The sequence below is a fragment of the Platichthys flesus genome, chromosome 11, assembly GCF_949316205.1.
Source record: "Platichthys flesus chromosome 11, fPlaFle2.1, whole genome shotgun sequence".
Taxonomy (NCBI): Eukaryota; Metazoa; Chordata; class Actinopteri; order Pleuronectiformes; family Pleuronectidae; genus Platichthys; species Platichthys flesus.
The window spans coordinates 15184589-15211179 of record NC_084955.1 but is presented as its reverse complement, the minus strand read 5'-3'; the positions used below and the strand labels follow the sequence as shown (position 1 = coordinate 15211179).

The 26591-nt window shown below is 43.9% G+C and overlaps 2 protein-coding genes across 5 annotated transcripts; one reads left to right on the top strand and one right to left on the bottom strand.

Annotated features, from left to right (window-relative positions):
• The first annotated feature begins 760 nt into the window (after nt 1-760).
• Nucleotides 761-22649, top strand: kmt2bb (lysine (K)-specific methyltransferase 2Bb). Of its 3 annotated transcripts, none has more exons than XM_062398665.1 (36): nt 761-1115; nt 2517-2595; nt 2769-6254; nt 6360-6541; nt 6664-6783; nt 6937-7123; nt 7269-7500; nt 7589-7656; nt 7746-8003; nt 8200-8306; nt 9186-9311; nt 9706-9819; nt 10064-10210; nt 10307-10399; nt 10496-10613; nt 10719-10832; nt 10994-11178; nt 11298-11399; nt 11698-11808; nt 11989-12065; nt 12280-12503; nt 12606-12709; nt 12822-12959; nt 13162-13320; nt 13427-13544; nt 13626-13704; nt 13800-13960; nt 14052-14219; nt 14321-17393; nt 17828-17928; nt 18183-18320; nt 18434-18686; nt 18872-18979; nt 19167-19250; nt 19660-19789; nt 19932-22649. In XM_062398665.1, exons 1-36 carry the CDS (start codon nt 810-812, stop codon nt 20205-20207), a joined length of 11526 nt encoding a protein of 3841 aa, XP_062254649.1. In that variant the 5' UTR covers nt 761-809; the 3' UTR covers nt 20208-22649. The 3 variants fall into 3 exon arrangements, with proteins under 3 accessions (XP_062254649.1, XP_062254648.1, XP_062254650.1); XM_062398664.1 differs by having other exon boundaries at nt 761-1139; XM_062398666.1 differs by having other exon boundaries at nt 762-977.
• On the bottom strand, nt 22626-25965 carry igflr1 (IGF-like family receptor 1). Of its 2 annotated transcripts, XM_062398669.1 has the most exons (7): nt 25747-25962; nt 25464-25656; nt 25081-25108; nt 24455-24563; nt 24289-24369; nt 24046-24135; nt 22626-23427 (listed from the first exon to the last, which is right to left on the bottom strand). In XM_062398669.1, the coding sequence occupies exons 1-7, from the start codon at nt 25829-25831 to the stop codon at nt 23102-23104; spliced, it is 912 nt and encodes a 303-aa protein (XP_062254653.1). In that variant the 5' UTR covers nt 25832-25962; the 3' UTR covers nt 22626-23101. The 2 variants fall into 2 exon arrangements, with proteins under 2 accessions (XP_062254653.1, XP_062254651.1); XM_062398667.1 differs by having other exon boundaries at nt 24046-24369; nt 25747-25965.
• Between the last annotated feature and the right edge of the window lie 626 nt (nt 25966-26591).

Here is a 26591-nt window from a genome sequence, read left to right as displayed (position 1 = left end):
TGCAGCTTGTGATTAACTAAAGTTGTCCATAAAAGAAAATCTTTAATATCCTTCAATGGCAATTTGATGTACAGCCAGCAATCAGTGAATGACAAAAAGTGTATTATTTGAAATCTATCTGGTTCTTAAATCTCTTAGGAAAACTTGGAAGCTTCGCAGAATCTATCGACCTTCAGTTTTGCCTGGTCCCCACCTCTCCATTCGGTCTAATGTTAATTTTAATAGAAACATTTTGAAAAGTTGAATGGGAGTCAATGGGAGCTTTCAAGAAAAGGAAAGAGTGACAGTGATCATAGATCAAATAAATGATGTAGGTGAAAGATTAAACTTTTCCAAGCGGGCCAGTAGAGCCAGTCAGTATCTCATTCTCTCTCTCAGATAGTATGTGTCTCTCTCTCTATCGTTCTCTCAAACTGAAACAGTCTCTGGGGTAAACGGCGGGGAGCACGCTACACACATTAAACATTTCTAGAGAGAAATTGTTTAGTTGTTAGTCTTACTATTATTTTTAGTAGTAGTACTAGTATACGTAGTATAAGTAGTAGAAGAAGTAGATGTAGTAGTAGTAGTAGTAGTAGTAGTAGTAGTACTAGTGGTGTCATATATCAATCTATGGACCCTCTTACATTTCTGAATGGTTGTTTCACGTACAGCCAGCAGAGGTCGACTCTCCTCTTCTTCCTGCCGGTTGGAGCCTCACCCAGAAGACTCGCTTTCCCTTGCAGCATTGCGGCCCCCCTCCCATCTCGCGCCTTCCCTCTTGTCTCTGGTCGAGCTGCTAGCCGTCGGTGTGTGTTGTTGTTGAAGCAATGATGGCGGCAGCGGGATGCGGATCAGCAACCGCGGCTGCCGTAGGAGGCCCAGGTGGAACCGCCACGGCCAGAGGTCGTTTCCCCGGTCGGCCTTGGTCGTCACGCAGTCGTTTGCGATCCGAGAAGCGGTGGCAACTCGGACGATCAGGCTTAGAAGCTGATGATGTGAGTAACGGAGGGCCAAGGCCCGCAAACATGGTCCTCTCGTTAAACGATGACCAGTCTCACTTGCGCTTGCTCGGGATAGAGGCGAGCCACCAGGTCCTTGGCCAGGCTGGGTACAGCTCTAGTGGGAGTGAAGAGGTGAGGTCCCAAACCGAACCAGGAGTTAGTATCTTTATTTCACCTTCTCCCATTTTGTGTGATCGTTAAATGTGTGAGAGTGGGTGCTGTCCACAGCGCTGTGACTGACTGGTGCCATGGAGAAATGTCAACATCCCTCTGCTAGGCTAACGTTAACTTAAGCTTGCTGAGCTACCATTACATGCTAGCTGATGTTAGCCCAGTGCAGCTGACATTTAATTCACAGTCGCAGCACTATCCCACTTCAACAAAGCAGCGGAGCACTGCAAACTTACACCAGTTCTGTCCCTCGGTGGCGCTTACGGAGGTTAAAACTATTAACAGGAGGAAAGCGGGGGTATTTGGTATTTATTCTATATCCAGGTAGTGAGCTAGTCCATTTGTAAACAAGGACCGCAGTTATTTCAAGTGTGGCCCGCTCGTTATCGGGCCAGAGTAGCAGCTAGCTAACATTAGCGAACACAAAGAACGGGAAGGCTAGCTCCTCCTGCAGAGCGGCTACATGCTAACTGCTGCTGTGTTAAAACGCTGCCCAGATGCGAGCAGAGTTTTGAGCGTAGCTAGTTTTAATAAGACTGAATAAACTGCTGCAGGTGTTCCGAACGTCCCCGAGACCCACAGACACTCGGATGAGAAAGTTTTGATTGTGGCTCGGTAGCTTTTCGGTTGACAGAAGAGTTTAAATGTGTTCGAGGGTAGGGCTAACTGCTAGCATATGTTGCCACAGGTTTAATGGTGGTGCAGGAGTGTGCCAGTGCCACTTGCAGCCTTGTTGGTGGAACTGAAACGCGTCACGTTCATGCACATGTAGTCGTTAAGGTTCCCGATCCCCATTCACACCAGTGGAGCTGCTCGTAGACTTTCATGCCTCAGGTCGGGGCATGAAGTAGCGGTTCAGTACTTAGAGAGTGACTGCAGACACCTCGTCTCAAACACCCAAGTGGGATTCAGTGTTGTAGAGCTCAGATCTGGCAGGTGAAAAGTTCCCCCATAGACAGCTAATGCATTTTGATTTTATCCTAATTTAGATCCTTTGCTGTTTTAAGTTGTGTTGGGTGAATGAAAATAGTTGGTTGAATGTGGATCGATGAAAACAGTTGTCCATGGTGTGTCATTGATATTCTTTTTATGTTTTTCTTGCCATTATTATTCTCAGCCATAGCATTTTTTCAAATAAGCTAAGATAAACTTACATTTAGAACTTTAAATTGCCATTATGCTGTAGATGAATCCATCTCCAACATGAACATTTATATACATTTTCCCGCATTGAACTCTGTTAACTTGGTCTGTGCAGTGGATATAGTTTCTGTAATGTGTTTTTTGGTTATACTTAAGCAGCTATCAGCAGAATGGAGTCAAGTTACATCAAGTCTTAATTGCCTGTTTTTATTTTTCAAGGGAGATGACTTCACAGGATTTGAAGCTGATAGAAAAGGTCCCAAAGGGCCTGCTTGGTCTCGACAAAACCCTTCCAAAGGTAAATAACAACGCATCACTGCACTACATGACATGTTTGGTGTTATTCTACCACTACATAGCTTGCAATCATTCAATGTGATGTATAGGAAGCTTGTTTTCTAATAAACTGTAGTATTGACTGCAGTTGAGGAGCTATGGTTCTGTAGTATTTAATGTGTCTTTGTTTTGTAGGTGACGCTGTCAACACAAAAACTAAACGACAAAGTGAGAAGCTGCCACTCAAAATGCCAGCAGTGGAGGCAGCTCTAACCCCACCTGATCCTGTAAAAGGAATAAACTCACTGGAGGAAGTCCCCTTCTTATCTCTTGAGTCAAAACCTGCAAAGGATTGCAAGAAAAGTTCAAAAGGAAAAAACACCGTGGATCGACAGTCCACTAAAAGCGGAGCCTCATCAGCAGCACCAAGGATTACTATAAAATTGGTGGCCAAAAAGAAAATGAAAACTGTAAAGGAACCTGATTCACAGAAGAAATCGGTGAAGAAGCTGAAGATAAAAGGAATTCAGGATCAGTCTAAAACCAAGGACATTCAGGGCGACCAGATTTCAAGTGCTCATGTCAAATTAAAAACTGAACCACTTGAGGATAAACCTGTCACAGAGGATCAGGGAGAGGAGACTGCACCTGCAAGAAGGCGTGGGAGATCTGCCTCAAAGACAACAGAGCCTGTCAGCCAGACCAGCGCCAAAGTTGTGAGTGATGACCAAAAATTGAAAGAGGGAAACGTAGTCACTGCAATGGAGAGTCGGATTAAGGAGCCAAAAACAAATGCAAAGAAATTAAAGCAGAAAGAAATTGCAACAGAACAGAGTTCTGAAGTTAATCAAGTAGGAGTTCGCAGGAGCAACCGAGTCACCATCCCCCTCTCCACAAGTGCAGCTGAACCAGAGAATCTGAGCAAAAGTGATGACATTCTGGTGGAGTCAAAAACAGAGGTTTCTAAAACTGCGGGGGCCAAAGCATCTTCGAGAGGTGACAGACGAAGGCAAAGCAAGAGGCTTAATAAGGATGTAACAGTGCCAGAAAACCCTGATCCGTCATCCAAAGAGACAAAAGAGGACATGAGAGTCCCAAGTTTAAAACTGAAAAAGATCAGAAACCCAAAATTGGATGCCCAGGCCAGTAAGAAGGATTCGAAACGAAAGAAAAAACGCAAAAAATTTATCTGGACTTTAACATTAGTGAAGGGAGGAGGTCAGACTCTGGGGACTGAACACACTGACAAAGCACCGGAGAAGAATGTGAGGGAAGTGGATCCGTCCACTTTTTGTGACACAAGTGTCAATAAGAATGGAATGGATGTAAAATCTAAACTGGAAAACTCTGCCCCACAAGAGAGTAAAAGCATGGACAGCGAGTGTTCTCAAAGAAAAGCAGTCATATCATCCGAGGAAAAACCCACCTTGCATGTTGAAGTGGAACAGGTACATGAAGTTCCTCCTGGAGAAATAAACAAGACGGATTGCGGGAAAGTTCCGCCTCTGCAGATCAAAAAGGTATCCTCTCCTGGTAAACATAAAAGCTCCAAGCCATCATTTTTAATTCAGCAAGTCAGTCCTGTGTCTGAAAAAAACGAAGATGTTCTCAAAGAAGCCAGTGAAGTCAGTGAGGATAAGTCATTGTGTCAGGATACGGTCGTCAACCCATCTAGGAGACTAAGGAGGAGGACGTCAAGCATTGATTCAACACAAACAAAGTCTGTCAGTCATAAACCAGTGACCACTCCGAAACGAAGACTCAGAGCGATTCCACAAGAGGACGCAGCTCCGCTTGTGCAGATTGAAGAGTCTTCTCAGGTTCCAACTGAAGATTCAGCTACAAATGCTCTTCCTGATAACTCTAGTCACGTTTTGGCCGAGGAGCCCTCGAAAGAGACGATTGTAGACACCACGAAAGTTCCTGAAAAGGATCCCTTAAAGCTGGCTGGTGATCCCTCAGAGCCACCAGTTGAAATCTCTCATCAGACTGTAAAGACTGAGGTCGAACCACAGATTACAGAGGCCAAACCATTGCCTGTGCCTTCCAAACCTAAAAGAAGTAGAAATAATAAATTACGAAAAAAGAAGTCTGCCCAAACGAAGAAAGCTGTCATCTCCCCTGAAATCCCTGTCAACACAGAGTTGGCTCCAGTTGAAGCTACTATCACAGAGTGTGTAGAAAAGGACGATACATCTACTACACATTTAGAACCAGAGGCAAGTCAGGCAGAAGCAAAGGATTGCACACAGTCAGAGGCAGCACAGATCTCTGTGTCAGTGGAAGCAGAGCTTATACAGTCACCGGTTAAAGAGGAAACAGACATTCAGTTGATAGATAATCAACATTCTTTGGTGTCCGAAAGCCAACCACCATTAGTGTCAGAATGTCAAGCACGGGACCGAAAAACACTGCGCCATAAAAAGAGATCTCTCAAAAAAGCAAAAAAGAGACGAAAAATTTTGATTGGCCAACGTCAGAAACACCGGCACAGAAGCAGGGACGGGAAGTTTGCTCCACTTAAATTATCTGACGGTCAGAACCCAGTTGAAGAGGATAGTGACATGTCCAGCCCATTGGCAGCTACCACACCAGTCCTGAGCTCCAGACTGATCGGAGTGCATAAAAAATACAAAAAGACACATGCGGCCCTAAAGTTTTTCGGCTCTAAAAGACCAGAACCACAATCTAAAATAATTTCCAAGCTGCTAGAAATTGGGTTTGAAAAAGATGATTTAAAGCAAGAAGAAACGGACACGTTAGTTGATGGGGGGCAGGCAGACGTTGTCGATACCCAGCCTGGTAAATCAAAGTTTGTCAAAAACATCAAGCACTTCATTATGCCTGTCGTAAGTGCTAGATCCTCTCGAGTCATAAAGACCCCGCAAAGGTTTATGGACGACGCTGGAATGTCTGTACTGCCTCGAAGAAGCTCTCCAAAGAAGGGTGTACAGTTTGGTTTGCCGATACGTCCGGGAAAGAGGCGAGACGATGGGATGGACAGACCAATATCCCCCATCCTGGGGGTCGAAGAGGAAGACATATTGAGTGAAGCGCAGCTGGATGTCGATCTGTTTTCAGCTCAGGATCTAGAGGACAACCTTGATTTGGCTGACAGCCTGTTCTCTGAGAGAAAAAGCAGCAAAAGTGAAAAGAGGAGGTCTTTCATGAAGAACTCTAGCTTCAAGTGGAATATGTCAGAGGAGTCTAGCGAGGAAATGTATACACTGGACAAATCTCCAGAGAACAAATGTGAGAATCTGTTTTTATCAGCACCAGTTGATAGGCCCACAGAACTGTCCAGTGACTTCCTGGATCCTCAGAAAAAGAGAAGCTCCATAAAGTTTAATAAACAAACGGCTCAACTCAAGATCTATCAAAGGCTTAAGAAGATGCACTCGCTTCTTCCCAAAAGCAAAAATACAACAGAGATGGACAGCGTGAGTAAACCTCCTCCGCCCCCCGTGGATTTAGCAGAAGGACTGGATGATGAGGCCATGAGCATCAGCCTCAGGCAGCGGAGTACAAACGTTGAAAAGTCCAAGCTCAAGATTGAAGACCTCGATAGTCCGGGAGTAGTTAGGAAAGTGTGTGTTCGGACCACAAACTCTAAGACACTTTTATTGCAGCACAGTAAAGAGAAGAGTTTTGCTGCGAAAGACATCACCCAACGTCTCCCAGGTAAGACAAGTTGTTAATATTATTTACTTTCAAGAAAACAGCATTTTGATGTCATCTTGAAGGCCGAACATCGTAATGGACCCTGGCATTACTTTATATTCACAGGAGAGCTGCAGTCAGAGAGGACCTCGGGCACAGGTCAGAGCGATTACCCCGGGACTGGGGAGAGGGGACAGTCACAAAGAGCGCGCCTCGCTGGTGCAAATAAAAGAATGTTCAATCTCCTCAGGAAAGCGAAGGTCCAGCTCATTAAGATTGACCAGCAGAAACAGCTGAAGTCTTCTGGGGTAAGGTCATGGTGAACACAAGTCCACTCTCAGCTGTTGTAGATTTGTAACTGTTCATTATTACAAAAGTTAGACATTTTCTAGATTTTTTAATGCCTTGTGTTTGTCCATCAACTCTGCAGCTGTTATCTGGGCCGAGTGGTGCCAGGTCTCGAGATGTGAACTCTAAGAGATACAAGAGGAAGCAGAGGGGGCAGCCGCATGCTGCTGTTCCAGTCAAGACAGAGTCGCCCCAAGGACAAGTAAGCTTTTAAATCAGTGGGCACAGTAGAAGAAATCGATTCCAACAACAAATTCTGTCTCTGTTTTCACCACTATTTGGAGTTTTTAACTTTTGAAGAATGATTCAGATTTGCAAAGGAATTGAACCCTTGTCTCTTGCCCCCCGTCCTCAGCCTCAGCTCGTCTCCCCGCTGTGCCAGGAGTTTCGTAGAGCAGGGGGCCCACGAATCAAGCACGTGTGTCGCGCAGCATCTGTGGTGCTGGGGCAGCCTCGAGCTTTGGTCCCAGATGACATTCCCAGACTGAGCGCTCTGCCTCTGCATGAAAGAAGTGGCATTTCCCCGTCTGCCATCACTAAAGGTGCGTAGATGTGACCTGATTGACAGACTCGCGTGGAGTTCTTGTCATAAAATATGCTTATAAACTTTCCTGTGACTTGAATGTGATGACTTGGTGGCGGTTTTTGTTTTAGCTTTGTGTTCTTATTTTCTATTTATCGCTGCAGATGCCGGGTCTCCCTCAGAGTCGGACAGTCCTGGACTCTCAGATCCAAAGGTCACCAAAGTCAAGAAACCGTCGAGTTTCGCGAAACGGAAAGGACTCGGGCCGTTTGGGTACCGCTCTCGGAGGTGCGGCGTGTGCAAGGGCTGCAACCATGAGGACGACTGTGGCGACTGCATAAACTGCCTTGACAAACCGAAGTTCGGCGGTCCCAATACAAAACGGCAGTGTTGCGTGTAAGTTGACATGTATTTAATCATAAGTCATAGCGGAGCACGACAATGGGTTCAGAAATAATGAGGAATTCTGTTTGTTTTCTTCAAGGTATAAAAGATGTGATCAAATTGAAGAGAGGAAAGCACGCAGACTGAGTGGAAGGACAGCACCCAAAGGTAGATCCTTCACCGGAGCACGGAAGCTTCATGTTGTCGTACGTTTATAACATTAAGAGTTCAACGACATGTCTCCTCTCTCTTTTAAGGTGCTTCCAAGCGACAGCGCTCTTCACTTAGCGGGGGTCATTCAAGTAATGACGAAGGAAACGAGGGCGCCGCGGACTCACCATCTGGTCTCCAGGGTGACGACAACAGTCCGTCAGTAAGGAAACAGCCGAAGCGCGTCGTGAAACCCCGTGTGTACTTCGACCTGGTGGACTACGAGTCAGATCTAGACGAGAAAGCTCTCTCAAGCTCTGCGTCGCCAGCCAGGAGGAGAGGAACTGGATACCGTTTCAATCAAGGTGAACTCTCAGAATCCAGTCAGGACAAATGCTTAATTTACAAGTTCTTTTCTCAAGACCCTAATATAAATATTTGCCTAAATATTACACAGAGCTTTAGGCTGTATAAACACATTTCTTTAAACCATTAAAATACTTTTGCTTCTAAGTGGAATGCCTCTTATTAATGAAACCTGTTTCTATCTTTTTTTCAAAGACTTTGTATCACTGGATGGTTTCTTGGGAGACATCTCAGATGAGGAAGTCAGGCATCGGAAGTCCAGTTCACACCGTGTACAAGCTGGGAAGCGTAAACCTGAGAAGGTGGGTGACTTTGAGTACATTGGTGCCAGGTGTAAGTTAGAGTTCCACTCACACACATGCTCTGCTGAAGGGTGGAAAACCAGGCTGTGCTAAAATGTTGAAAAAGTCAGCTGGCCAGCATGGGCACACTGTGTCTTTAGTTCCCAATTAGGGGCACTTTGTGTCAAAAACCTGCCAATTTTGCCTGTTGTTACTACGCCAAATGTAAATGTGTTTGCTTGATTGCCAGCTTGGTGGTAGGGTGTAGCTGAGAGCACCCCCCCATTTCAGCCTTTTTCAAAAACCAAGGCCTCTTTTATTTTTTCAAAAGAGACTCAGTGGCTGACCAAGAGTTCTTGTTGAACGAGAGTTCTTGTTCAGCCACTCCTCAACAAAGGAAGGATATGATACTGTAGGGCCTTCTACATTGTTACAATTTAAGATAAACCAAGGCAAAGATTAGTCAAATGTGTCCAGTTGTTTTCACCTCTGTGGCATCATTCTGTCTGTATCACATTCATTTCCACGTGGAGCACTAGCCACACAAGCGTAATTGTGGAGACACCCAACCTGTGCTATAGACTCCACATTAAAACCTGTGTTCTTCCCTTCCCTGAACCATTCCAAAATATCTTCTTTGAATTTTAAAAATGTTAATAAAACACAACAGTGCAACATTTTATGTTCATGTTGTAAATGGGATCATGGCAAAAAGAGCAGCAGCTGCCATATGCCCACCTTGCAACAGGGCTCCACAATATCCATTGCTATTTACAGACCGCATTGTGCCCTGCAGCATGTCATCCATGATGCACATGAAAACGCATAGTTAAAAGAAAGTATATCAGTGCTTTAAGGTCCATCACTGCACACATTTAATAAGTTATGGTTCTCTTTCAGGGTCAGACACCTCAGGTTCCGTTTGAACAGACTCCCCCCAGTGTGCTGGCAGCTTTGGCTCATGGGTTTGAACAGAGAGACGTTGAGTCATCTAAACCTACTCACAAAATCCGGGTTGATTTCAAGGTAGGTCACTTTTCTCGCAGTGTTACAAATGTTGTAATATAAACAGATTTCTCATGTTCATGTTCAGAAAGAAAAACATATTAATCTCAAAAACACCAAGTCACACACAGTTAAGGAAGGCTATGTAACATTATTAATATTGTCCACTAGAGGTCAATATTATTCCAAAATGAAAATAACTGACTTATATAGTTGTCTTTACTGCTTCCCTCAAAACTCACTTTATAACGTACTGATCTTAAGTCAACCCAGTGAACGTTCGTTACTGAAATGACGTGGAAAAAATCTGCATATGTTTTTATTTGAATATTAACACTGTGTTACACAACTACTGTGAGTAGTCTCCTCTCAGGTGGTTTCTTGTTGTTGATGTTATGATGCTTCCCATTTTCAGGAGGACTGTACTTTGGAGAACGTGTGGAAAATGGGTGGTTTGAGTATACTGACATCTGCGCCTGTCATGCCGCCCTATGTCTGCTTACTTTGTGCCAGTAAAGGGCAACATGAGGTAACTGCACAACACATTGTGCTCTACTTTAATGAAATGTTGCTTGACAATAACCACCTGAAAATTCGAAACTATTAACTGATATGATTATTTTTTTTGTACATAATTACGCATTGTAACACAATATCATACAGGTTGAAAAAAAACATATATTTCATCATGTTTGAAGTGACTTTAATTTCAGGTTCATTTAGAAATTAAAAGGCTTTTATTTTAATGCCAACATCTTTTTTTTTTTTTGCAGATGCTGTATTGCCGAGTATGTTGTGAGCCCTTCCATCAGTTTTGCCTTGAACCAGCAGAGCGCCCCTCAGAGGACAACAAAGAAAACTGGTGCTGTCGTCGCTGCAAGTTCTGCCACGTGTGCGGCAGGAAAACCAAGCACTCAAAGGTCGGAGCTGCTCATCTGACTTGTTTTGTCTTATTTTATTTGGCAAGATTCATGGAGTTCAGTTATTAAATGTTATATTTTTCACGTTTGCCTCAGCCTTTGTTGGAGTGTGAACGATGCCAGAACTGTTATCACGCCTCCTGTCTGGGACCAAACTATCCAAAGCAAAACAAGAAGAGGAAAGCTTGGGTATGTTGACATTGTTTTAAAATAGAATTAAACAGTGAAGTATGTTTGAGGCAGGAACACATCAATTCCTGGTCTGATCTGATGGTTTTTGTGCAGGTTTGTATCACATGCATCAGGTGTAAAAGTTGTGGCGTCACACCGGATAAGAGTTGGGAAGCTGACTGGAACCATGACAAAGGCCTCTGTCCAGACTGTTCAAAACTCTCTGACCAGGGTGAGAATTCAACCTCAAAATTTGTCAGAGTTAGTCAGTCCTGTATAATCTCCATACACCACCAAGCTGTGCTGATAGTAAGCATCTCTCCGTTTCTCCTATAAGGGAACTACTGTCCAATCTGCTTCAAGTGCTATGAGGACAATGACTACGACAGTCAGATGATGCAGTGTGGCACCTGTAACCACTGGGTACATGCCAAGTGTGAAGATCTAACAGGTAATATTTTTGCCCTACATCTTTTAGAGGAGAAAAGAACCCAAACTAATGGAATAAAAGGTTTATTCTTATTAAAGCTTTGTTCTCGGGTGCTTAAGCGTTGTACGATTTTAGATGCATTGCTCTTCATCCACAGCTTAACTCTTGTAACTTCATTTCAGATGAGCTGTACGAGATCCTGTCCAGCCTTCCAGAGAGTGTAGTGTATTCATGTCGGCCGTGCAGTGTCACCCAGCCCAGTGCCTGGAGAGAGCTGCTTTACATCGAGCTCAGGGCTGGGGTGGAGAAGGTGCTAGCGTGCCTGCTGTCCTCCACCCTCACGCAGCACCTTGTTACCTGCTCAAAGGTAAGAGACTCAGCTTTTACATCCACCATGTGACAAGTAAGGCTTTTATGGGATTATTGTACAATATTTACTTGTAAATGAAATACAGTGTGTCACACATGCATTTGTTTCTGCCGCAGTGTGTCAAGTTGGTGGATTCTGACAGCAGACTAGAAGGACAGCCGGCCTGTGACCTCCGAGCTGTCGGCAAGAAATTTGATAAGGGCCTTTATACTACGTTGGTGAGTACAGAGCCTCCTATTAATTTTCCTGAATTCTTTGTTGAATTGAATGAGGCTTTATGGACATGCACATTCAGTGAGAATTGATGGATACTGTTAAGATTTATTTTTTATTAAACCAAAAAATGTAAATGAGTTTTTGAATTAGCCTCTGGAGACAAATAAGGTTGTTTTGAATATTGAAAGAAAGCTTCAGTTCCTCTTTCTACTGTAACAGTGTTTTAGAGTGGTGGTCTCGTTCCTCCACACCTGTATAATGTGGAACTAAGATATAAATGTAATTGTTTTGTCTTTATAGAAAATGTTCCATGAAGATGTTGTTCAGGTGGTTCGAAAGAGGCTTGAGCAAGAAGAGGATCTTCCGGAGGAGAAGAGACCCACTGCCCTGGCACGCTCTTACTACCTAAAGGTAATGTATGACCATAAGCACATGTCTGCTCGTCATTTGTTCATATTTAAGTTATAATGTGTAGAGCCTCAACTTGTTTTTCCGTATTAGCTAATGGTAAAAAAAAAAAAAAAAAAGTGACGTGTTTAGAAATGCAGGTGCTTAAGCATTCATCATTGACCGGTGTGATTTTTGTTATAGCTCCTAGAGGAGGTGTTTAATTGGTTCAGCAGCCAAGACCCAAAGGTGTGGAGCTCTTGTACCAAAGACATGCCTATGTGAGTAATGGTTTCCATTTACTGGTTTGTATGCATGTGTACATTTAATTGAAAATAACTGCACATAAATGGCCCCTGCCAATAACAATTAATCATCATTATGCATTCTGTTTACTTCATACGTTTTTGTGACTGTGACGTGCAATTTAACTTTTTGCATTTCAAGGGATATTTATGAATTTTCAAACTCTAAAAGGAATTCTTTGGTTGATAGGGGGATGCTGTCCCAGGCTGTTCATCCTCCAACAACAGAGCACGTTTATGCTCAGTGGCAGGAGAGGGAGGAGCTCATGTCGAGGCCCCCACTGCGGCTCCTGCAGGAGGACAATGAGGAGAGCTTAGACGTTAAGGAGGAAGAAGCAGTTTCTCCGATGTCTGGGGAGCTAACAAGCCGGAACCACTTCAAAAGCAGCAGGGCTGGCCGGCACAAATTGAAAGGTAACGCTGTCACTTCAAGAGAGGGGATAATGAAATTTGATACATTTTTATATTGCTACACAGTGATTGGGTTTGTAATGTTTACGTTTGCATAACCATTAGGGAAAAGAGGGCGGCTTTCTAAAACAGATCCAGACACTGGATGGTCTAAGGATGATGAGAGACAGTGCTCGTTGTGCCAAAAATATGGAGACCTCAAACCTAATGTAAGTAAAGCTAAACACAAACAAAAGTTGACAGTACATTTGAAATACATAGCTCATTGATTTGTGAAACGGTGGTATTCACATTTTCTTGTATTTATTTTTTTTCTTACAGGATGCGGGGAGGTTGCTGTATTTGGGCCAAAATGAGTGGGTACACGTCAACTGTGCTCTGTGGTCAGCTGAGGTGTATGAAGAGGACAATGGCTCTCTATTACACGTACACAGTGCCGTCACAAGAGGGCGCTTGATGGTTGGTTGCTAATCTATCATGAAAACTGTTTTAGTGTAACAATGTCTGTTAATCTACAAGAGAAATAAATCTGTAACTTCTGCTAAAATGCCTTTTCTGAACTAAACTCTTATAATAATGCATCTCTCAGACTCTACTACTTGATTGCGGACTCAAACTTGACATTTCACTCTTCCCTCCCATCCAACCCAATCCCTCTTAGCGATGTGAACGCTGCAACCAGACGGGGGCCACAGTGGGCTGCTGCCTGACCTCTTGTCAGAGCAACTATCACTTCATGTGCGCCCGTTCCCGCCACTGTGTGTTCCAGGATGACAAAAAGGTCTACTGCTACAAACACCGACACCTCATCAGTGGCAGGGTACGATTTGATCTTCCAACTTCTCTTCTGCTGAGCATGGCTACAGTTCCAGTACTTGGTTTGATCATGCTTTTTTTCATCACTTCTCGTCCTTCTCGTTGAGCAGATGAGATCTGGTCAAGAGTTTGAGGTTAACAGGAGGGTGTATGTGGATTTCGAGGGGATCAGCCCCCGCAGAAAGTTCTTGACAGGACTGGAACCAGAACTGATCCAAGTCATGATTGGTAAGCTTCTTTTCATTAGTTGCCTCTTTCACTCCTGTTAACATTTACCAGCATAAGCTTATACAAATTGTCATTACACAGGTTCCTTACAGATAGACAAACTGGGTATGCTGTCAGAACTTTCAGCTTTCAAAGGAAAACTCTGTCCGGTGGGGTTTCAGTAAGTTGCATTTTACAATTTCACACTTCACTGAATGAATAAAAGATATCGTCCAAAGCATTACATTTAAACCTTTTTGCTCGTTTTTTCCTAAGGTGTTCTCGGTGGTACTGGAGTACAGTTAATCCATTGCGCCGGTGCAAATACACCTGTAAAGTCCGGGAGGTTCGGCCCGTTGTCCCAGAGAAGCCGCTTGAGGAGATGCCTGACCGAGGAGACAATCACACCATCGCTCACGGCCCCTTTCCACTACCTGGTTTGTGTGTTTCCTTATGAAAATTACATCAGGAAGTGTTTTACTGTAAGATACTAATAATTTGTATACGGATGTTTTGAAAAATCTTCAGAATCTGAGGTGCAAGAGGCTAAAATGACAGACCCCCAACCCCCGACAGAGGACCGCTTTGTCCAGGCACCTCCCCCTAAGTCCGATCACAGTGCAAGGCCAAAGATTCCAAACTATCCCCAAACCAGGAGACCGGCTGGAGGAATGTCTCGACCTCTGCCATCTCCAGGTGAAATATAAATAAATTCTAAATATTTGCAAGAATTTTTGATCAATCCATCATTTCAAAAGTATGTGTCAAGCTGCTGATGAATTCTGTTTTCTTCTCAGGTTTAGGCAAGTTGAAACCCCACCACATATTAACCATAAGTGATCTGGAGGAGACGCGGCTGGTTCGTCCCCACGTCCCACATGCACACCCAACAGGCCCCCGCGGTCGCACGTCCCCCCCGCCTCTGGGCCCTCTGACTGGACCGATCACCCTACGTGCTGGAAAATCTTCCCATCCCACTTCCCCACTGTTCCCACTTGCTACAGACAACCAGATAAGTTCTCAATCGTCCCGCCCAGTCGGCGGTAGAAGTGCTTCCTCAGTGAGGTCCGGAAATACAATGACCCACGGTACCTCATCTTTCTTCCCTCAGTCTCCCTGGCAGGACGGTACAGGAAACTTTCCTTCTTCAAGTCTGTCCTTCGCTCGAACTCGATTAACATTTGATCTGAACCAGTCAGACTCAGTCGAGGTGCCGCACAACTTCTTAGCTTCACCAGAGCCCGAAGATGTCTCTCCAGCCAATGGTACTTCACCCCAGGGAGACTTGGACCAACAGAAGGATGAAAGTGAATTTCCCTTCAGTTCATTCCACAAGGATCCCAGCCTGAGTCTTGGCCAAGAGATGAGGACAGAGCTGGAGATTGAAGAGACGCTCCTGAACGAAGGTGTAGCAATGAACTGTGGGGGGCAGATAGTAGTGGAAGGTGATGATCAGGAAGAATTTTGGGGCAGGGCTCAGGACGTGAACAAGAGGAAAAAGCTTGTTGCCAACCTACCTCGGTCTGCAGCTTCAGCCAGGGACGACTTGGGAAGCACCTCCTCTGATGAGGATGATATGCAGCATTATTTTGACTTCTCTCGGACAATAGTCAGTCGTCCTGGATCAAAAGATCTTTCCAAGTCTCCCTCCTCCCCGTCCTCCCGGCCTATGGCTCAACTTGATGGTGTTGATGATGGTACAGACAGCGACGCGAGCATAGTGACCAACAAGGATGTTCAGAAAGTTGATGGTCCTAACCAAACCCGGGTTCAGGCCAAAAACCTGAATAAGAAAAACGTCCCTGAATTGGAAGCTGCAAACGGCACAGAGGGTGTTCAGAGTCTGTCTCCCAAAACATCGTCCATTGATAAATGCACAGATTCTTCATCAGTTACCCTTTCAGTTGGCAGCAAAAGTCCTTCACATGGTTCAAATCCAGATGCACCTAAATCATACGATACTACTCCGTCAAATGACAACATCAAGGGACTTGTTTCTCTAAAAATGTCCACAAGCTCCCCACTCAAAGAGCAAAGCTCTTACACCGAGACTGTGCTTCCTACTCCAGTTCATGTTGCTAACTCGCTCACAAAGGTGCCTGAGACCTCATGTTCAGTGGGGGAATTCCAGGGTTCCATTTTCGGGTTTGCTCCTGAAATGCCTCTTGTTCTTGAGAGCTGTAACACCAGTCCACATTTAACTGACATGGCTCCATTGCTCGAGACACAACAGTCTGAAGCCTCTAAACCACAGAACTCGAAGCCTGACCGCTTTGTATCATCAGCTGAGGCGTCGGCTGTGTTAATGAACCACCTGACAGCCAATACAATGGAGCCATCTCTCGCTGATGCTTCTGATAGTAGTCAGCGCATCTTGTTGGAACTTCTTCAGCCACCTTCAATGTCTGCAGATTCACAAAACCCCTCTCAAGGCCTTGTAGACCCCTTGCAGATGTATACCTGCTTACCAGGTTTACCAAGTATTACACTGCAGCCCGTAACATCCTCACAAGAGTCTGCATCCTCCATAGAGCCTCTGCCTACTAAACTAACCACGCTTACTACTGTTGGAGACATGACACAAACACTGCTTAGTGTTGCTCCACTAAACGATCCTGTTCTGTCAGCGACATCAGGCGCTCGACCTCCAGCAGGAACGAGTGGAACTGTCTCTCTACCCATCTACTCCACACAAGCGCAGGCCCTGGGCTCTACGGCTGTCACCATCGTTTCTTCCACTGCGTCAATACCATCTCTGTCTGTGCTGACGACACAGTGTTCAGCTGCTCCAACCACTATCCAGACCACCTCAGCCCCTCTGATCCTCAATGGTTACAGCGCCACATCGGCGCAGAAAGACCCCCCAACCGGCCACACAATCTCCATCAACTTTTCCACTCCCAGGATGGCTTTAGAACCTCAACAGCCAGTGTTGTCCCAGGCGTTACCTGGTCATGCCATTCTTACTGTGAAAGAGGTGGGGGGTCCTAACGTGGATCCCACGCCACACGTCCTGCTGGTGAACCGCCTCGGGCAGATCTTTGTGAAGAATCCAGAAAGCAACACTTTTCAGCTTCCCACCCCCAACTCTTCCTCCTATAACTGTGTCACTCAGATCGCCAGTCTTTTGCAAAGCAACGCGCTGTCGGCCACGCTGGCAGCAGCTGGCAACCTGCCCGCACCACCCCCCAGGCTCACCGTGGCAGCCGCAGTGCCTCCGTCAGTCACACCTGCAGTTCAGAATCCAACCACAATTACACAGCTGCTCACTAACAACAGCAACGGTGCAGTGGCATCAGTTAATGTGAAGAAGTCAAGGAAGAGCATAAAAACCTCTAGTGACGAAACTGTAACGCAATTGAAAAAAACAAAGAAGAAGAAGGATTCCAGGAAGTCATCCAAGGCCACGGTACAGCCCGCTCCGTCGTCTGAGGAGCCCCCCACGGCCCCTTCTGAAAGTGCCCAAGCAATTATCAACCAAGCAATGGCCAGTAACTACACCCCCAAGTGGAGTGGGCTTCGAACACTCAGCCCCTCCTCGCTGGTTCTGCCACCTGGCCTATTGATTGAGCCAGAGCTTCCCGTGTCTCCTCCCCCTCCATCGCCACCGGCAGCTCCTGCACCACGACCTCGCACCCACGTCCGCATGAAGAGAGTGTCCTCGCTCTCGGACCGCATCGTCACAAAGAAATCCAAAGTTGACTTCCTGCCACCAGAACCTGTCAGCGAGGACCCGGAGCGGCCCAAACCCACCTTTCCCAGCATCTCCAGCAGGGCCTCAGGAGTCCGCATCAAGACACCAACCGTGAAAGGAGTGCTGAACCTGGACGAGTTAAAGGAGGAGCGAATCAGCGAATCCGAAAGCACAGGGTAAGATTTACTTGTTTGAAGTAGGGATTCAACTTATGATTATATTCAATACAGTTTAATTTGACCAACTATCCCAATCCCAAAGAAATATGACCTCCTTCTATTGGTTCATATAAGTCATTACATTAAAGCATCTCTTAACTGAAAACATTAGCTGTAACCTATTTTAAAAGGTGCTAACTCAATATGGTTCATCTGCATCCAGGTATATTTTTTGCACTGTTTACAATTTCAGTGATTTCAGTTACTTACATAAAAAGCATCTTTATGGATGTTCTAGACAAATACTAGAACATCTCAAATCTGGGTTTGGGAAATAGTATACTACATATGAGATGAATTGAGTTTTACACTTTATGTTTCAAGTGTCAGATAAGATGAGAGTGTGTATGTGCTTTTAGAGACTTATTGTGTTTTTTAAATCTCTCTCTCAGGTCTGATCCTTGGGATTACATGTGTTGGGGTGAACAAGGCAAGCCGCATGCTTGGGAACCAGTCGGACACAGCAACTTGACTGACTGGAAGAAATACTCTGGTAAGCATGAGTTGTAAAAGTGTAACAAACGATTCCCCACTTTGTCTGATGTGTTTGACATGACATTAAATAAAGGATTGGACTGAATCTGCCAAGTACTTTGATCGAATGTGACCACAACACAACCTGCACCACATGGCCTCCTGTCCACCACATGACCTCCTCTCCACCACATGACCTCCCCTCCACCATGAGAGGAGTTGCTAGAACAGTAGGAAAGACTAATTTGTATAAATTGTGTTTGTGTGTGTCAGGTGCTGCTTGTACCTCAGACGACGAACCACCTCCGTCTGAAAAGGATGATGAATGTTCAGCTAACAGAGACCAGCCGTACTTACAATTTGAGATCACCAGCGATGATGGGTTCAGTGTAGAGGCAGACAGTATCGAGGGTAAGGCTAATATTTCCCTAATCATCAAAGTGATAACATTAGTATCTCGCTGTTTTGTTCTGAATCCACTGGTGTTCGCCGTATTCACTTACAACTCCACCTTTCCCTCTCAGTGGCTTGGAAAGCTGTGATAGACGGGGTGCAGGAGGCCCGAGCGCTGGGGAGGCTGAGACCTCTCACCTTTCAGAGGATCACCGGTGCTCGTATGCTGGGTTTGGTCCACGATGCAGTGGTGTTCTTGCTGGAGCAACTTCAAGGAGCTCACCGATGTCAACCCCACGCCTTCCGTTTCTTCAAACTGCTCAGCCAAGAGGATGATCTGCCGGTCAATCCCAGTGGCTGTGCTCGCTCTGAGCTCCATCTTAGGTACGTTTCCTCCTTCTGTTGCTGCACTATTCTGATTCCCTGATTGATTATTATTGATCTTGAGTTTTGTTTTGTAAATTACTTTTAACTAATATACTTTTTGTATTTGACTTCAGTACACTAGCTGATTGTTCAGTTGATGCTCACCTAAACCTGACATTACTGTCTCTCTTTTCTCTTAACAGGAAGTCCACGTTCGATATATTTAACTTCCTGGCTTCTCAGCATAGGCAGCTTCCTGACAATGGGCCTTATGATGATGAGGAGGATGAGGTTCTGTTGAAGTCCACAAGGTCAGACTTCACTTGTTTTGTTTTATTATGTATTCACTGTTGTGGTTTTTTTTGGGCATTATGAAAATGTACTAGACACCACATGGTAGCTGTTAAAATTAAAAAGTAAAATTCTGTTCACCTCTAATTATTTAGACCTTTCAGAACCAGAATATTTTTGATGAATTGTTTTCTGCTTCTTCTTTAGACGAGCCACCAGTTTGGAGTTGCCCATGGCGATGCGCTTCAGACACTTAGAACGAACATCCAAGGAGGCTGTTGGCGTCTACAGGTCAGTACTACGTTTTCACAATAATTACAATTTGTGGAATTGAGGACGGCCCACTGGGTGAATAAAAGAAATTGAAGAGCAGATTTAGAAACGGCTGTGAGTGGGTTAGATCTCACTCAACTACAATTATATTCTCCTGCTTAAAAAATATGAACAAAGCATTTGTCAAATTTACATTTTGCCCTGATCGCAGATGTACAAATAGCCTTTTTTACTACATCTCCTGACATTCTTAAGGGTAACGATGAATAAGATAGATGGAAGGCTGGATGAACTTATGTGAGATGGGTGTCGTATGTGTATTGAGAAAATGTCTTGTCAACAAGTTGACTGCAGAATTCCTCACACCGTTTCTTTGCATCACTTCTGCCTTCATGAACTAATCAGCCTGCCTGTGTGTCTGTTGTAGGTCTGCCATCCACGGCCGAGGTCTTTTCTGCAAGAGGAACATCGAAGCAGGGGAGATGGTTATTGAATACGCAGGGATCGTCATTCGCTCAGTGCTCACTGACAAAAGGGAGAAGTACTATGATGGCAAGGTTAGTCTGGTTTTCCCCCCATTGTATCCATCAGTTTCATCTTAATGTATGTCAGTTATGAACAGTAACTGAGGGTTGAGGTTGAGGGAGGTTAGAGCAAGCATCTGTAATTAAAAAAAAAAAAAATGTTTTGCTGTCGCAGGGTATCGGCTGCTACATGTTCCGCATCGATGACTTTGATGTGGTGGATGCGACCATGCACGGCAACGCAGCGAGGTTCATCAACCACTCCTGTGAACCCAACTGCTACTCCAGAGTGATCAACGTGGAGGGCCGGAAGCACATAGTCATCTTCGCTCTGAGGAAGATCTACAGGGGGGAGGAGCTCACATATGACTACAAGTTCCCCATCGAGGACGCCAGCAGCAAACTCAACTGCAACTGTGGAGCGCGGCGATGTCGACGCTACCTCAACTGAGCGACCCCTCGAATGAGGAGGGGGGAGGATCCCCTTCGCTAGCAAGCCTTAATGTCTGATGGCACTGGATTGGATTTTTTGGGAGGACGTGGGCAGTCGACATAGCAGCTAAATTAGCCACTATGAGAGCAGGGAGTAACACTGGGCTAGTTAGATGTGATATGTGGACATTTTATCGGTTGGACAATAAGAGGAAGGGAGCGCGAATTCCTAGGCTCTTGAAAAGTTTGTGTTCGCAAGGTTCTTCTTTGTTCCCATGTCCCCACAGCAGTACGTTTACTGGAGGCAGGACAACATGGTAGGCTCCTGGATCTGTCCGGACGACACCAACAGAATTTATTTGATACACACGTTAAGCCTTATCTGTTTGATTCATCGTTGAAAACCCGTAGTTAAGATTTGAGGGATACCTTATATGTTTTATTCATTTCTGGGTGGGGGGGTGTCTGTTCGTATGACACTTTTGATCATGATTGCTCCATCGTCCAGTGATGGGATCATTTTAAAGCCCCGTTCGTGCAGGTGGTGAAGTCAGTTCCCGAGCCATACTTTCACCCGTACCTTTATTTGTGCATTTTATCAAACATTTAACACTTCTCACGTTGTTGATACATTTTGTTTTTTTCGTTTTCTTTTAGTCTCAGACTTTTTTCATATATAACAAACATGGTGCTAAGCTTTGACAGGTCGTCAGTTGAACTAAGCTGTCCTGTGAATCGGGAATCGTTTAGCTGTTTATTCACCCTGCTGAGATCATGTATCTTACATTTATGCACTCGAGCAGTACTCTTACCTTCATTGGAGTATAGTGTCTGCTAGGTCTCACACTTGTGGTCTGCTGTTTATTCTTCTTTCTCTTTCTTCCTGTGCAGATTTGCAATGTAGATTATTGCAGTTTCGGTCATTGGTGTCATATTTATAAGAATGGAAGCAGGAAACCTTTTTTTCTGTTGATGTACAGTGTATGTAGCAAACACTACCCAAGCCAAAAGCGAAGAGTTGTGGTGAATATCAGTTTTTAGATATATATATATTTTATTACTCTTTTGGCAGATGCTCATTACATATTGCAATAAGACTTTGCTGCCCTGTAGTTGCGCATTAAAAAAACCCATAAAAACATACACATCCTTTTCATCTTTGTGAAACTTGCGAGAGTTTTATCTCTTGATCAGGGAGGGCACTGGCGTAAAGCATCGCTTCTGAGTGTGTGCACTCAGCTCCTGCACCAGGCTTGTTGAAAACAGGGTGCACAGACTTAACAGATGTCGCAGTCGCAAAATAAAACAAGAAAAAAGTCTGAAGTAGGGCTGAAAGAACACACTCAGCACCTTTTGATAATTGTTTTTCATTGTTCTTAGTCCATGTTCAGTGCTTTCATTGACGAGGCTAATTGAAATCACACACTGTTCAAATTGTATATTTATTCATGTTTTTGATTTTGAGTTTTAATGGTTAAAGGTTGTGCTTTGTATAAACGGTGGTGGTCTTGTGTATTAGGAGATCTCCCCCATCTGTATCTTTATTTCTTTTTTTTTTTATTGTTTACAAATTATGTCCTTGGTTTCACTAATTTACTTGAATTTTCATTTGGGGCAGTTATGTCGTGCATTTAAGCCTTTATGACAAATTGTTCTAAAGCAGGTATTTTTAAAGAATCATTTTTTATTTTTTCATTTTATTTTTTCTGTTATGGTAGATAACTGTCGGTCTTAGAATCAGACACAGGAGTAAATTGAGCACTGTTTGCCTTTCCAAGCCCATAATCATCGCTTCGTTCTCTCCAGACAAACTGGAGCAAATTTCCATAATGTTTTGGACGTAATCTTTATCCCATTTCCTTCTTGCATGTCCAATCACTGGGATGGAGCCCAGATTAACATGTGTCAATCACCCACCTGACAACGAGAGCAGTCACGCCCAACTCCTTGCAAAGATTCTACCTCAGCTGTTTAGACAGATGTCTGGGAATACTGATGCAAAAAAGAGAGGATGATAATTTAAGAGTTGCTTGGTTTTAATTTCCTGCAGAGTGTGTGTTTGTGTGTTATGTGCGTGCATGTGTGTGGGTATGTGCATGCACCTGAAATGAAGGATGCAAAGCACTAGTCAAAACCTTAAGTTATCATGACCATCTCTCCCAGAATCTGTTAAGAAAGCTGTATGTTATATATACACACATATATATAAATAAACATATATATATATATATATATAAATATATATATAGTAGGGTTATTTTAAAGTAAGTGTAAAAGACTTAAAGATGAGAAGATATGTGATCTTTAAATTTACGTCTTTGTAACCATGTACAAATAAACCCTGAGTTTGTAAATATTTGTATACATATTTCTAAACCGGTTTAATTTTTCTATGCACTTTTTTTTATTTATAATGTAATTTGCCTAATAAAGATGTTAAGATGTTTGAACAAAAACAATTTCCTTTGTGTGAAGCAGCGTGAAGTTTATTGGAATATTCTAGAGATTTGTTGAGTAATATTGATTATTGTATTTCATTGTTAAGTTACAAACAAGTGGCTAAAGAAGATTCTTAGAAATTTGTCTTAAATTTATAGTTTTAGAAAAATAGTCGTCAGCTCAGCTTGCACAGAGGAAGCACCTGTGGACAAAAGCAGCTGCTAATCAGACACGACAGTATCTTTGTGTCGACGCTGCTCTGAGTCACTTGACGCTGCTCTGAGTCAGGACAAAATCAAATGTGGTCAGAGCCGGAGCAGTAGAAGTTGCTCCACAACTCCCATAAGTTGTCCGTCAGTTCAGTGAGCCACCTTTTCTCTTTGAGTAAGGAGTTAACATTTGAAAGTGTCCATCTCACAGGCATGATTCCATTCTGCATGGGGCTGCCTCTCTGTAGACCCCAGTGCAGGAAGACTACGCGGGTGAGTTGGTCGGTTGGAGTTGGGCGAGAACGGCGATTGCATCATTGCGCTCCATTTGACTGAGCAGCTTGGCCAGGTGTCCCACTGTCCAATCCGGGTGGCTGCTGGTGACCCGCTCCAGCAAGGCCTTCAGGGGGCTCTTGCTGTCCTTCATGGAGTAGGTGTAGGTGATCCAGGTGGAGGGGAAGGAGCACTGCGATGCCAGGTGCTTGGTGTTTTTCAGAAATTGACTTTCCGGATCTAACAAAATCACCAGCTCCTCCAAAACATCCAGGTTGTTCAGCACCGTCTGTAAAGGCGCTGACAGGATGTCAGGACCTACAGACAAAATATGTACGTTGTTATACTGGTGATAAACACACTGGTTTGTGCAGCTGGGATGCTGATACCCAGCCACTTTACATTTCACAGGCTCCTACTCAGTTAATTGTTACTTTTGAGGCCTTTCTGGTATTTTTCAACTTGGTTTGGATACATTAGTGTGGGTGAGATGAATGGTATTTGCTAGAAAGTTTGTCTGTAGTGGCAGTGTAAAATATCCACTAAAATTGCAGTTTTTTGTCCAATAAAAGGCTCAAATTGTTATTTGGAGTTTTTGACGAGAGTCTGACAACTTAACACATGTCTTGCTTAACCATTGAATCAAGACTCAGGGCCCAGTCACACATGTGAATGCCGGCAAATGTCACTGGTCAAATTTCACCACAGTTGAAGTGACCGAGGAGGCGCACTGGTCTGACCTGCTACATTTGTGTATTAGTGACCGTGCCCTTGTGGGACCTGGGTTGTGGAGGCAGACAGACGTGGAAACGTGTAAATGAGGGTGAGGTTGGAAAAACCAATGGAATTCCCCTTTTAACATCATCACAGAAGATCATATCAAGGAAAGGTAGAATGGGAGTATCGCAGTTTTGCAGTAGTTTTACTTCCACTCACTGAGAACGTCGTCGCTCCAGGCAGAGAGGGGAGCGAATCCTTCTTTAGCCAATGAAGACCTTTTGCTGAAATGCAGTAGAGGGCGTCGACCTGCGTCCCCCCCCGACCATGACACACACACACACACGTTAGTAAGAAACATCAGAACTGCTGTAAAATTCCCCCCTGACATATATCCAAAGAAAATCCGTTCCACTTCCCTCCTCTTATCTGTATCAACAGCTTCCCTTTCAATATTCAAACCTTTGTTTCGCTTCATGTAGATGATGTAAGCCGATATCAACGAGAGCGTGATGCAAATCAGGATGGTTAACGGTACGGCCCCTGCACAGACCAAAAAGACGGGCTTGAATTTAGACCTAGAAAGAAATGAGTTCCTGTTGTGTAATCGAGAGAAATTTGAACATACATATTACAACAGAGCTAGAAGCTGCTGGAGTTGGGTTGAAGGTCGTTGGAAGAAGTCTCCCAGTGGGTGTGAAGTTAGTGTGTTTGTCTGAAGGTGGGTCTGTCTGAATCTGAAAGGAAAACAGAGAGACAAATACGTTCACCCCACACTTGGGGCAGTGGTTCTCAAGTCTGTGGATCAGAGGGAAAGTTTCCAGATCCATCCATTCAAATTATCATCATATGTGAGTATTCTGTGTCGATGGGGTGAAAATATTTCTAAAACACTTTCTCTTGTGTTTTCCTTCAAATGATTCAATGAGACGTACATGAGGGGGGGCCCCTGTCCTTCTAAAGAGGAACTAAAGATTGGAAAAAAACTTATGTAACAACTTATGATTCATTCCATGAAATCGGGGTGACTTTTTAAAATTGTGTTATCATTTCCTGTTGTGAAATTAGATAATTTCCTCTTCTTGTGCAGATTGAAGAGCACATGGACAAGTTCCCTTTTCTACATGAAATATGTGAGAAGTTACAGGTTTGATTTAGCCGCAGAGAAACGCAGATAAAGTAAGTCAAATTAAAACTTAGAAACATAGAAATAACACAATAGAGTTACACATGCCCGGAGTGAACTGTACTCACTTTGACAGGAACCTGACTGGTCGAGCCACTACAGAGAATCAGAGAGACGACAAACACTGGGGCTTTTACACTGTTAAACACACAACTTCCTAATTTGACATTGTGTTCTGTGATTTGTCTTTTAGTTTTAGTATTTTCAATTGTGTTTTTTTTTATTTATTAAGTCTTGTGAGTTGTTGTTGTGTTTTGTTTTGTTTGCTTGAGTCGTAGTGTTTTGTGTTTTGGTTTGTTGTTTTGTTTTTTTGTGTTTTGTGATTTGATGTGTCGTTTTGTTTGGTGGTTGTACTTTTTTAACATTACAACGACTCTTCACTGGAGAGAACTCATCCCTTCATAAATGTATACAGGTCTTAAGTTGTGCTGTGGGAGTGATGGATGTTTACCTCGGCTCTTCACACTCCGTGTCAGTAGTTGTGTCACAGGTCCTGATAACGTTACTTCCAGGCGGACATGAAGTGCAATTTACACACAGAGCTCTGCTGCCGTCATTGAAACGGTTGGCTTCGCATCTGCTGTACATTACGTCGTGTCTTCCTCCGTCGTCCCCATAGCCACAGTTAGGATTGACTCCATACCCTGAGTCATTGACATAAAATATAACGGACCATCATATCATATCATACAATATAATATAATGTAGTTCGACAGGATATAATATCGACCTACCTGGTTTGAATTTACACGGCACGCATGTTGCAGTAGTAGTATCATAGTAAGTTGTTAGGTCGGTGCATTTTTTGGAGTGCCCCATCTCCTGAGCTCTTATCTGAACGCGTCGGGATTTAGATCGGGGATAAAACACTTGCTCTGTCCACGTGGCGCCTCCGGCTCCACACACACATTCTGTCAAGAGTGACAAGCTGCGGAAGGGTTTTAATAAGCGCAGCGAAATGGGTAAATGTCACCTGTACATGTCATCAACTTCCTCCCGTCACGGAGAAAAAAAAGGATGTGCAATCTTCATCAGATAGATCTGCTGACTCATTCTCTCTAAATACGACTTAGACTAAGAAAGAGAGAACATCCACACTAGCTAACAACTTTAACTACAGTGATACATGTATCTTTATTATTTCCTAGTTTAAAAGATCGTAATGTGATCATGGACCTTTCTAGTTTTATTATTGCAACGTGTGGTCATGCTTCAATTTCTGTCATCTTTAAGATCATTGTCCCCTCAGCAGTCGGACTTTTAAACCAGCTGTGTAACGCTCTTTTTAGGTATTGTTATGATGTGTATGGGTTGTGTGTGTATACTGTTGGAAACCAAATGGCCCCTCGAATAATAATTTTTTTATTATAGACGTGCACTTTTTTTGTTTTAAAATGTACATAGTGCAAGATATTATGCAATTAATGGTTGGACGTACTATTTCCTCACCACTGTTCAAATGGGACCAACCATGTTGACTAGTTATCACTTAGCATTTTCACTTCTTATATTGATTTCAGCCCTGAAGCAGGAGGATCATCGAGTTGATTTTATCAGTTGTTGAATGGAATTGAAGTTT

Bases quoted from the DNA above. Each gene is read 5' to 3' on its own strand.
- kmt2bb (XM_062398664.1), top strand. From the start codon at position 810: ATGATGGCGGCAGCGGGATGCGGATCAGCAACCGCGGCTGCCGTAGGA. The intron at 9,312-9,705 runs GTAGGTCACTTT...TCCCATTTTCAG, and splicing joins AAATCCGGGTTGATTTCAAG to GAGGACTGTACTTTGGAGAA. The intron at 18,687-18,871 runs GTACGTTTCCTC...TTCTCTTAACAG, and splicing joins CGCTCTGAGCTCCATCTTAG to GAAGTCCACGTTCGATATAT.
- igflr1 (XM_062398667.1), bottom strand. From the start codon at position 25,831: ATGGGGCACTCCAAAAAATGCACCGACCTAACAACTTACTATGATACT. The intron at 25,109-25,463 runs GTAAACATCCAT...GATTCTCTGTAG, and splicing joins ACGGAGTGTGAAGAGCCGAG to TGGCTCGACCAGTCAGGTTC. The intron at 23,428-24,045 runs GTGAGTGGAAGT...TTTTGTCTGTAG, and splicing joins CTGGAGCGACGACGTTCTCA to GTCCTGACATCCTGTCAGCG.